Source organism: Ammospiza nelsoni, chromosome Z (assembly GCF_027579445.1).
Source record: "Ammospiza nelsoni isolate bAmmNel1 chromosome Z, bAmmNel1.pri, whole genome shotgun sequence".
NCBI lineage: Eukaryota > Metazoa > Chordata > Aves > Passeriformes > Passerellidae > Ammospiza > Ammospiza nelsoni.
In genome coordinates this window covers 54,531,158-54,543,919 of record NC_080669.1, presented here as the reverse complement: position 1 = coordinate 54,543,919, position 12,762 = coordinate 54,531,158, and the positions used below count along the sequence as shown (strand labels likewise).

At 37.4% G+C, this 12,762-nt stretch overlaps 1 protein-coding gene across 2 annotated transcripts in view; it reads right to left on the bottom strand.

The window, feature by feature from the left end:
• Window positions 1–12,762, bottom strand: part of PLPP1 (phospholipid phosphatase 1) — a 62,504-nt gene that overhangs the window by 12,147 nt on the left and 37,595 nt on the right. For both annotated transcript variants that reach the window (XM_059491990.1, XM_059491991.1), the window contains exon 4: window positions 2,123–2,180. In XM_059491990.1, the coding sequence (XP_059347973.1) occupies window positions 2,123–2,180 (58 nt within the window). The remainder of the gene's footprint in view (window positions 1–2,122; window positions 2,181–12,762) is intronic.

Genomic DNA, 12,762 nt, shown 5'->3' with positions numbered 1-12,762 from the left:
TGCTACTAAGCAAAGCCATGTTTTGCAGTTACTACAGAACTGAGTGAACACAAGGACAGCTCTGAGCACAGCAAGTGTCAGAACCAGGACAGACACAAGGATAGGATTCATGGTATTTTGAGGTAGTTTGCATAGGAAGGGTTTGATTTGCACTGACTTGACACCTGCCCATGTGGGAGGTTGCCAAGAATCAAACTCATACACACAAAGCCCCAAGACAGCTAAGGCTCATAATTTCCTCTTCAAGAACTTTCCAGACAAGCTCTTTCCATGGGTTCAAAAGAGTATGCCACAGGCACTCCAGAAAGCATTATTCAAGCTACATGAAGTTAGTAACTTCAAAATAAAGAACTCTTTACTTTCTTGCCAAAGGCTGAATTTTTTCCAAGTGCAGTAGGTTAACTAAACAAGGTCTTAACTCCAGGCTGTTCAAGACATCTTCTACTGTCTTTTATGCATCTAGAGAGTTGTATTACCTAATGTGACCCATTACCTTCAATTAATGAGTTGAGAATTCTCCTGACCACCACCCTTTACCCAGGCTGCAGAAGAACATGCCTTACATGGGACAGAGGTAAAAGCTCAGCAGTTCCAGATCTCTGACAGGCAACTGTAATCCAGTCAGTATGAATTATAAACAATACACATTGCTACACACCTACCAAGGTTTTTCTTATCTCCAGGTTTGTCCTTCTGTGAGATTTAAGTATCACATTATCAAGTTGTTTAACAAAACCATGTGAGAAGATGCTGGATGAGAAGGGTCTGACTGAGCCCAGAGGGGCAAGTCAGTATTAGGGTGCTCTCTGTATAGCAGTAATTGCTTCCCTGTACTATGGAAAGAGTGGGTTTGGCTTTGAGGCACTATTATGAGTGGACCCATAAAATTTTGGAGATTACCAGTCATAATGAGCAAAAAAACTTTAACAGCCAACAGGAAGTCATACCACCATATTTGAGTCAAACCCAGGATATAATACTTTTATGAACTCTTTGTATTTACATTAGATAAGACTGGTAAGCAGGGGAGACAATCTGAACAGGTTTAGCCATAAAAAAACCTGCATAACAGATCAAAACTGAACATCAAGCTTCTGAAATAGCTTTATTTTAAAATAAAGCTTAAAAACCACCTAAACCATACTCAAGAGCCACCTCTTCTGTGTGTAGTTGTAGGGGTTTTGTTTAGTTTGAACAATTGGTTCCCTCACAGTGGATGTTACACTAATGCCTTGAGAGAGTGAAAAAATTAAAATGCAACAAAGACAAAAAAAGAAAATTTAATCTGAGGTCTGTAAAAATCATGGAATGCATATATGCTATCATGCATATATGGACATGTTAGCAATTTATGTCCAGGACTAGAGTTTAATTTTCAACTACATTAACAACAAAATTCCATGAAGTTGTTAATGCCTTCTATGTTACCACTTAGCAAGGTGAGAACAACAAAATCAGTCTTCCCTAAGAGTGAAGATTATTTGTCCTAGTTCACAAGAACAATTTCAATGAAAATACAGTCATCCCTAAATGAAGCACTTATGAATTGATCTTATCACTAATATTTACTGTCCCCTTGCTTTCCTCACTCTTGCCTCTCTGTCCTTAAAAAATAAGGAAAAATAAAAAGGAATTTGAAAATTAAATTTGATCTGCTGTTTTGTGTTTATGGGCCCAGACATACTTGATCTGTGTTTAAGGGTCTTTGCTTTATTTTAAAATAGGCTTTGCACATCTCATTAGATCAGATATGTTTCATTAGATATTTTTATAAGGCTTATAAATTTAAAAGTATTATAAGCCTTATAAATTTTATAAGGTTTATAATACTTAAATTTAGTTACATTTAAAGTAGCATCGTCATTTCAAAACACATTTGTCACTTGGGCTCATTTGAGACACGGCACACAAGCCAAGTACCATATTAAGTATTCTTAGGCATACTGAACATCATTCTACTTCTTGTCCCAGTATCACCACCCTTACAACTCCTACTGAGAAGTCTTTAACTGTACCAGACAAACATCCTACAAAAGCCATATGCATAGCAGCCAAGTAAATATTCAGTACTGGGTAGCTAACAGATCTTTTGTTATCACTTAGATGGAAAGAGCATACTTACTGCTACGAAGAGCATACAGTACATGGAGAATGAAGAATGGCCAGAATAGAATGATAGTCTGGAAAAGAAAAGATCAGACATCATCAGTTTCCTTTATACAAGTGAACTGGTAAAATGCAAACATGTCCATACCACTCTTCAAGGAGGCTCCCTAGGCACATCACACAGATTTTGACCAAGAGTACAGACTTCAGCAGTTATCCTTATCCAGAGCTAAACAGATCTCTACATCAGGCAGTAAGTACTAGACTTTTGACTGAAGTTTGAACAGCAAGGGAACACATCCTCAATGAACAAGTGTCCTTTAACAGTTCATCTTGACAAATGCCAGAATACTTTAAATGTATTTACTTCTTAAAAGTCCTTATAGTCACAGTATATGTATGAATACAAATTACATTAATCACCCCACAACAATCACTTGCATTTAGTCACCATCAAGAGGCAGTAGTTAACAACTAGTATCTAGTAGTTTATATTACATTTGTACACCTTTGTGAAATGTATGATTCACACAGACCCTAATTATTTATTATTGAAAGGTAGGGGAAAGGCAGGAATGCAGTTTGCTAGCCAGTCAACTGCAAAGGATGACACTTCATCCGATTTGTAGAAGTGATTAGTACTTGGTGATCTCATTCAGAGTGTCAACATTGCCTTCAGCTCCCAAAGGCTTGACAACTGACACTGGCAATCCAGGATTCCCCTGGCCAGGTCTTCTCCTGCACAGCTGGTTCTGTGAGGAGCCACAGATGTAAAATAAATATCACCCACCTCTTCAAGAAAATAACGCAAAATGTGAAGACAATTTTGTCTTAAGGAGGGAGATGAAAGAACTGTACTTGGCACTACTTTTTTCCATTTTATGTACAGAGCCTTGTAACAGTGCTGCTCCACAGGCCACCAGCCAGGTTTCAGCCAGCCTTCTGTGCAATTTAACTACACAACCAGAGCACTCCCCCCTCAGCATGTTGGCATACAAAAACATGCCCGGATTAATAAAGTTTCATAGCTCTGCAGTCTGACCTCTACCATATCCACCAGGTCCCTTGTTTTGGTGCCTCTGCCAGGCAGAGACCCTGGGGCCAGGAAAACTCTTAGTCAAAGGAAACATTTCCACTCTTTGGACTAGGAGAAACAAAGTCAGCTCTGCCATGCAGCAAGATAATGAGGTTAAAGATGCCCTGCTCAAATACCACAAAGAAGGCAATGAAACTGTACTGTGCACAAGTGAAACTGCAAAACTTCCTGAATTATTTGGCATGCATAACATTTAGAAACTGCATCAGAAAAAGTCCACACAGGTTTATTCCAGAGGTTTTAGAGCTTTTCATTTATGGTTGATTTAAAACACTGGCAACAGCTTTTGGTTTCAGAGGTACTAAATAAGCAGTCTGAAATAAGATGACTTTTGTTCCATTGGTATTTTCCAATTAGCTTCTTAAAAAGAAAAACTTTGACAATGTACTAGCTTCAGATGTTTAAAGTTCAAAACCATTAAGACTACACTGTAGCTAGAGATCCCTTTTCCACTCTTGTACTCAAACACTTAATATTTCTGGGCAAGAGTCCACTATGAAAACCAACATAAACATTGTGAAGAGTCCTGTCCTTCAAACATGTCATCTGAGAATGCAAAGCATGCTGTTCTACAGAAGATACAGAATAAGGAATTATTGACTCCTGTGACAGTGCTTTATCCAATAGCTCTGGGGCTATTCCTCTTGGCCATGAGATGATATTTTCTACAACTATTGAAAGCTGAAGGAATTTAGAAGACTAGTAAATGATAAAAGGAAAAAATACCATTCTTTAAGTTTATTTTGGAATTCCTATACCCTTTTAAATGTGTTCTTGACTACTGTATTTTTTATTTCAGGAATTTATTAGCCTAGGGTACATGAAGAATACCTTGTCCCAGGTTGCATATTACAAACTTTGAACGCATTTCTTATCAGGCATAGATAAGTATGTTGTACATGACTGAAAATATTGTGCTTAGCACATGAAGTATTGCCAGAAATACAACTGGGACAAAGTACTGATCCAACTTGCACATCGTGCAATCCCAGTGAAACTGCTTGGCAATACTGCTATCTCTAGGCTTCTTTAAGAAAAAGACATTTTAAAAAAATCTTAAAATCCTTTCAAAACACTAAGATTGACAATGAAAAATTTCCCAACAATTCATCAGCATATAAATCATCTCTTTTCAAAGCCAGGAGAATGTAATGGCTATCAGACCAGCCAAGCACTTGGCTTCCTTGTGATCCTATTGCAAGTGCTGGTTTGCATGAGCCAGCAATAAAACAGTATAGGCAACTCTCCAAATCCCTACCTTTCACCAGTGAAAGAAAGGCTAACTTATCCCAATAGAATTCACACATCAGATTCCAAAATATCCTTTTCAAAATAGTCTTAGAACAGTATCTGGTGAAATTGAAGTATCATGAAATAGAGCTGGCAAGTGCAGTCTTGATCTGATTGTTTCCGAAACGGCCAATTCTGGCATCAAAATAAAAGTTTTTCAGAGGTCTACGTCTTTCATTCCATCAATACCTACCTCACAGATCTCTTCCTATGTCCAAAATTTGGCTTCATTTTAACAGGAAAAAAGCATAAGCTTTAATTACTTCCACTTGGACAACATATTCCCAAGTTAGAAGAATGCCTTAAGTAGAACCATAAAACCAGTTTCAGGTATCAGTTGAGGTTTAAAGTATACTCCTAGTTTCCAATGTACATAGTAGAGCTGGACATCACAAAAAGGTCTTAAAAGAAGGTAATTTAAGGACTGTTTTGCTTTCTTGAAACTTAGCTTCATCATGAATTTCACATGGTTTCCAATAAAGACAAAGACAGTAAAGAAGTAAAGACACAGTAGTTCTTAAAAAGGTTGCCATAAGATTGACTACAATTTATCACTATGGTTCATTACTGAACATCTGCATTTTTAAAGAATACCTGGAAAAATAATCAAAGTACAAACAATTCCTACAAGAAGCATATCAGCTGAATGACTTTGTTATTTTAGGCAGGATTTCTAAGCCCAGATAAGCAAGACTAAGAGAGATTGCCTTGGAGGACTTGACACTGACAACCTTCTATTACTTTCCACACACAAAGCCAGCTTAGCCCAGGGAGCAGAGCCAGCCTGACAGGTTATGTTTCTTCAATTAGTAGAAAAATTGAACACAGTACACAGCACATAAAATGACCATTTTTCTTGGACTGTGACTTAGAGGAAAATGCATGTTTTAAGTAGTAAGTTCTGCTTGATATTATTTTGTAAAGTACATTATTTCTTTAGGTAAATATTGACACTGGAACTCAGTAAACAAGCTTGATGTCTTTTTTCATTTAATATTTTCACATGAACGCCTGAATGTGCAGAAACTTTAAGGCAAATGCAGGAATCTGTCAGGGAAATTAACAGCCTTGGGAAACACAATACTAGAAAACAGCTAAACACATTTGGTACAGTGGAGCATTAAATGGTGAGAAATTAAAGTAAATGACCGTAGAAAGAGATATTCCGCAAGAAAGGGCATCCTGTGGTGCTTCAATAGACCTATCAGAGGCTGATAAGGAAATCTTCCCAACATAACTACAGAATTATGAAATGATCTCTTAGAGAAAAACAGAAGGCTCAGCAAAACATTATGGACACTCCCATGTCAAAGCAAATAAATACACCCCACTGGATTAGCCAGCATATCCTTTCCATCTTCACGTTCCCTGGATTCTACCAGTCTGACTCAAAGCTTCCACTGACATTTGTGTTACCCATTCCATGATCTGGAAGGGAATAAATGCCAGAGTGCTGCAGCTCAGCATGCCTGTGTTGAGTAAGCCAATGCTTGTGACAAGCAAGCCACATGCCTGTCAGTGAAATATTTCTAGTATTTCAGTGCCATGGTTTTTAAAGTTCTAATTCTACACTTAAACACCACATTCTTTAAAGTCAATTTTCTCTGCATTCAACAATCAACTTGTTCTCCCAAGATTCACCCTTTCTTCATGTGCTGGACTTGCACCACTACAATTTACACGATCAGTGGGAGTGGCTAGTTTTGAGGACTCTGAAATTAATCCCTTTTGTCATTACTGCGAAGAAAAGTTGAAAGAAATACAAAAGCAGTTCATCTACTGAACAACATCAAGAACTACTCAGAAACTCATGTTCCCAATTTCTCCACTTTTTTCCTTGTCTGACAGTAATTATACCCACACTTTAGTACAAAGCCACACATTTCCACATAGGAGAACGCTGCTAGAGTCTTTCCAATTCAGTAATCCTCCTCTGGAAAATTTTATTGACAATTTTTTCAACAGGAGACCTAACATTTACTAGCAAGTATCTTGCACAATTCCATAACCATATCTGGGGTGACGGTGGATCCACTCAGCTCTGCTTTATGCAGCAGCAGACAGTGAGGAAGCTGCCAATGTAATGTAATGACATGTAATACACATGATTTGATACTGTGACCATGTTTTTGCAGACTTTCCACTTTTTTCCTTTTGCAATCTATCACACACAAACAAATTTCCCTGCATATCCTACTGACATAAACCCAATCCAACAGGTTCTAAGAAGAGATAGGTATTTACCTATTTCCAATCACCTTCCTAACCATCAGCCTTTGAAACAAAGGCTGCTGATTGTGCAAGTATAAAGTAAGTTTTCCCCAAGCTCAGAATCAACACGAAGTTGTTTTAATCAGCAGTACAGTACTGCAAGGGTTGTCTTAAGTGCTACATTGACCAGATTCTGAAGCTGGTTAAAAGCATGATTTGTTGGGGGTTTGTTTCTTTACACTCCGGGAATTGAAGAAATTAACTGATGATACATTCAGGTGTGCAGATATTCTGTAAATTTTAATTGAACAAAACTATTACACACTGATGGTACAACCTAACAAAGCAATGACTACCTTAAGTAGCTATTTTGCATCTGACAGCAGAAGTTTATATCAATAGCTACTACCAGGGAAATAAACGTGACTGTAAAATAACCAGTAATAAAAAAAAATTCATACTCTTACTGTTTTTTTCCTTTTAAAATAAGCAGCAGTCAATCTGCACGTGAACTTCCAATTTTTTATTTTTTTTTAAGCAAAGGGGCAAGCAGTTACCAAATCCTGTCATTTATGCCACACAAAAACATGTACATTTTGAGCTTTCAATATTCCAAAGTCCAACAAAATTCCATGCTGCAATTTTCTCATGCACATTGCAAAACTATTACAAAACAAGTTATCTTTCAACAGTTCTGATTTTATCACTCCATTTAACTTAATGGAATAGAACAAAAGGAAAGTTTAGCTTTCCATTACATTTTCAGGTAGCCTCCTCCAATAAGGAAGAAAATAAAAATTATGACTTTGTTTACTTCTCTTTGCAATAATTCCATCTCAGGAAAAGACTAAAAGTGAAAATGGCAGCAAGAGGTACTCAAACCAACATTTTTAAAGACTAGTAATTTGCTCTCACATGCACTAGAACACTCCTATTCCATTTATTGAATCTGCATTACTTACCCACAATATGTTTTTGATTGGCAGCAGTGTTATTTTCCATAAAGGGAATGAAGACAGAAAATTATAATCTCTATTAAATCAGGGATTTATGTGCTATTCCTTCTTAAAGGAACTACTTTGGGTAAGAAGCACTTGACAAGTATGCAGGACACATCCTTCAGCAGACTCCTGTAATCTTCAAAGGGGAAAAGGAAAGGAAGTAGTGGAAGAACAGTTAGGGGGATACCTGTTCCTGCAGTACTATGTGGTTGATACAGTTATACACACCCCAAGTTTTATCTTATGAGACTTTTTCCTCCTGTTACCTTAGATATAAGTTTTGCAAACCAGTGAAATTCTGTGAATGAGAAGATGCATCTACTTGCTTGACTGGCCACAGCTAGCTTCCAAATAATTTTCAGGATGCACTGAACACAGGTACGTATTTTAATTTCAAATTACCTTAAGCATGATAAGCTACTGAAACAGATTTCAAGCCCAGCTTAGTCTGAAAACCATTAAAGGGGAAGGGTTCTAGTTTCAGTCATGAAAATGAATGTTACCTATCACTACTCAAAAGGTCCAATTCACACTACGGCAAAGGAGATGTAAGCTCAGAAACAAGACCCAGATTGCAGAACTGCATCTCATTTCATTAGAGCACTTTCACTTTCCAGATTCAGTTCTCCCTACCACCAGTCAGTTTCTTTTGCAGGCAGCTCCTTTTGCTCTCAGATCAAGTACAGCCCCATTTCAACATGCACTACCAGCCTAGAATCTTCTAAGGCTTAAATATTTAAAGGCTTTTATTCATTACCACGGCTCATTTTTCCCTCCATGTAAAATTATGCATAGTTGCCCTAAGTTCTTTCTCAAACTTCTCAAATATGATTAATAATTTCACTAGGTCTGCAAGTGTTCCCAAACCAACCACATTATATCTTGAATAGTAACGGCATAAGGGTGAAAGAAGTGCTTAAGGAAAAAGCAGCACTACCTGAACAGTAGTAGTACATGTCTGGACTTCTATTCCTTTCAAACGCCTTGGTATCCAAACTGCTTCAGTTGTTTTCTGCGGGTTTTTTTCTGCATGTACGTTTTCAGAAGGGAAAACTAGTAAATCAGCCTCTGATGAAAACTCCTATACATGGAAATTTCAGTAGTGTAGAGCACTTCACAGTTTGAAAGCTCCACAAAAGAAATAAGCAGTCCTATATATAACATACCAGTATGCCCCTAGACATAGTAAGTCTCTGGCATGTCCAATTTCTGATTCGTGACACTGATGGAAACTGCCAAACGAGAAGTAATCCATTCAGTTATGCTTGAATCATTAAGTGCACTTTGGTTTTCAACAGAGCTTTAAGAAGTTTCAAAGCAGAATATTGGTACATTCTATAAAAGCCAAGTAATTTTAATGCAAAATAATACTTCACTATAGAAATACTCCCCTTACTGACGAGCAGGGAGACAGATAAGGAGAGGGACAGACAGGTCATTTAATAGAGATAGGTTAACTTAATGTTCAGACTCTTGACCTAATTTTAAAAATTCCAGAGCAAACCAGCTGCTATCTAATGAAACAAGGGAAAACAAAAGCATTCATTTAAATAGAAGTAAATAATTCACAAACCTCAGAAGTTTTGCTAAGGTTTTTTGGACTCGTTTTTTGTTTTAACACAGTTACAGTTTTGAAGGGATACACAGAACAGACAACACAAGAGTTTCACAAGTTTGGTTGAACTTCAAACAAAGTTGTATGGGTCAGTTCCATACCAGCTGTCTGGCAGGGGCAGCCTGCTTCTGGAACTCCTCAGTGATTTAACTTCACTCACAGCTCATGCAGGGCTACAAACAGAGAAGGAGGTATGAACAAAGCTGACAAATTCCTGGCACATGATTGGTAAAGGGCACTACCTTGGCAATTGTGTTGAAATAAATTATCAATGTCAAAACAGTCAGCTCTAATTTCCTGAAAACTTCCTTTGAAGATTACATTTTGAATTTGCAATGGCAGACTACACACAGCTTGCTTTGAGCACAGTCAGCATAGGAGCAATACATCAACTGAAGCAGGGAACTATTTTTTCCTTTAGACATCTGAGTTGTAATATGAATCTGTATATTAGTAACACAATTATAATTATGAACCTTGACAGCTGCATTATCCGTTACCACAAACGGAAAACTGACAGACTGAAATTAGAGAGCTACAAATATCCAAAGTTAAGTTTAACTTAAAACACATACACATCCTTGCTAGCTGCGCAAGTGTGCTTTTGGGGGGACAACAAAGCTCGGACTGCACAGGGTGTCTGAAGAAGCAGCCTTCTACAATATGGTGTAATATTTACCCCTTCAGGTTCAAAGGTTTAATTTCTATGCATGTGCTTAGTAAGCTGACAAATAATCTAGGAAGGGAAGTTTACTGGACAGATCCCTTGATCTGCTTTGGCATAAGGTTTTCAGTGTTGCTCCCAGCCCAGAACTCTGAACTTTTAGGTCTCACTGCAACATCCATACTCAGCAAAAGAAGCGAAAAAAAGTATTATCTAACAAAAAGTAATATCTAACAGAAAGTAATCTGGAAGTTAGCTATTGCATTAATGTGACAAACACACACTCCTCAGCTAAAATGTAGTACATACTGCTTTCAAGAAAAATTTGAAGTAAATTTGGAAAGCCTAAGCAGGTAGAGGACTGGAGGACAATTATATATAGGGGAAAAAATATTGCACTGCACAAGAATTTGTACTGAGGAGAATTAGTTTGACCATTGTTAAAGCAACAAGACACAACAAACTGCACTGCAAACTGCAACCAAATTTAACATTTTTAGAAGAGAAGGCCACTATCAACCTGTGTGAATATGCTGGCATTCAGTTCACTTTCTAAATATTCATACCATGCTCTGTTCTTTCTTCATATTCACCTGTCCCATTAAGGGAAAATGTGGATTTTTGAGAACAATAATGATTTTGTTCTAACTTCATTCTAAAGCTCTGAAATATTAAAGCATGTTCTCCGAATTGATTAACAACATGACTCAAACTTCAGCTACAAAAGGCCTCAACAACAAATTCCTTACAATACATACTAGAGAAGATAATTACAGCAACCACTTTAAGTAGATCCACTGTCAGTATTCATTTGCAGATCACCCACAGTATTGCCATGTGTTCAGGAACAGAGGTTAAGCAAAATAGAGTATGTGTGTACACAAGCTCTGCATGCACACACTCTTAAGTGCTCAGTTAGAAACTTGCCATCATACCTAGAATTATTTGTTTAAAGGGCTAGTCTTTCAAAGGACTGTTTAGACATATTTTCATATCCTTCTAGAAAATATCTGGACTTCCCACTCCCAGCTGTGCAGAGTATTGACTAAGGAAGAATGTGTTATGCTTATAGCCTCCCATCTGCTACTGTTCTGTGTCTAAGAGAGGACACTCAAGCACTTTACACTCCCGGAATAAAAAGTCTGCTTGGTTTACATGATGAGTATAGAACTCTGATAAGTAGGGGATCCACTTTCTCCATCTTAATGGGCATAGAATAACTGGGGGGGTGAGATGTTTGCTACATGCATCTTCTTGCCCTAATGAATACTGCCCTCTCCACTTTCAGAAACGGAAACCTGAACTGTCTCCTTGTACAACACTGAAACGCATTCTTATGGAAGTAGTATATCAATATATCAGTTCCAAAATGTGACATGAGTTTTGGAAGTGCGTTCCTGAAGACTAAGTTTTATTATATTTTTTAAAAACCCCAAAAACTGGACCCAGCAATTACCCCGGTTTGAAATTCAATCCAGATTTTTCAGCTGCTTTCTGAAAGGACAATAAAATTCCATCACAGGGGGACAACCAGCATTTGTAAGATCCAGATCTTATATATGAATGTAACAATACCTCAACAGTAGATTTTTTAAGAGACGGGAGGCCTCCAAATCTACACCTTAAATGAGAGGTCAATAAATAAACCTCAGAGTAAAAGTCAGTGAACTGAAGATTTCCAGAAATTAAACCATATGTTGACCCTTCTCCTTTTAGTTCACCATAACGAACAGCTAGAGAGGCATAAAAACAAAATGCAAATTCATTAAAGAAGGTCAGCAATTAGAAAGATCTTTTCCAGCCTCCCAGGTCCTCGTGCTTAGTAGCAATGCTCAGTGAGGAGAGGTAGTATCCAGCCACAGAGGATCTTACAAAGATTAGTAAAAATCCAGACAAGCCCATGAGTCCATGAGACACACATCCAGTGGTGCTGAGCAAGGCAGATGATGCCATGATGAGGCTGTTGAGATACCTCTAAAAAGCCATGCAAAGGAGCCAGCGTGTCCTTCCCATGGTTAAAAAATGGATGAGTACTCACAGGGCTTTGTGAAAATTCCACATTAATGAAACATTTAACCCATTCTTGCCAATCACTGTAACAACATCTCCAGAGTCTTCAAGATGATGTGGACATTATAATAATGGGGGGAAGGTAACTCAAAAGATATACTCAAAAGGGTAGAAAATGATCTTTTAGGAGAAACGAGAGAAGCCTGCACATTTATTTTCTGGAATAACTTAATCCTCTTTATGATGATATTTTACATAGTTTTTTTTAAAAAATAGATTTCACCATCATTGGTATAAAAATACTTATCTCACATTAATCCAAAACTATGAAGAATACACCTTTATAATCCAATACTCAGGTATCTGAATTGATTCCTAAACTTGAAACCCATTGAGTGGATTTGTCCCAGTTAGCCTGTTCCAGAGACTTACATACCCATTACAGCACAAAAGAAAAACAGGAAGAGGAGGAAGAAGGGGAACACATAAAAAATAAAAGCATTTTGCTTTCAAGGGTTGTCAAATCAACACAGCATTAGCAAATTTGTGTTTCTCATTCCTTACTGAATACAGACATTGTAAACTTGTTTTTTTTCCTACATTCTTACTGCAGGAAATTATTTTAAAATGAGAAAATTAAACGAAGTACACTCTAAAGCTTAGAAGTTCTAGGGAGGCATCATTTGCATGAGCACTAACTAGTACATTATTACACCCTGGTATATTATCATCCCTGTGAAATTATTCAGCAGACATTGATTAAGAGTAC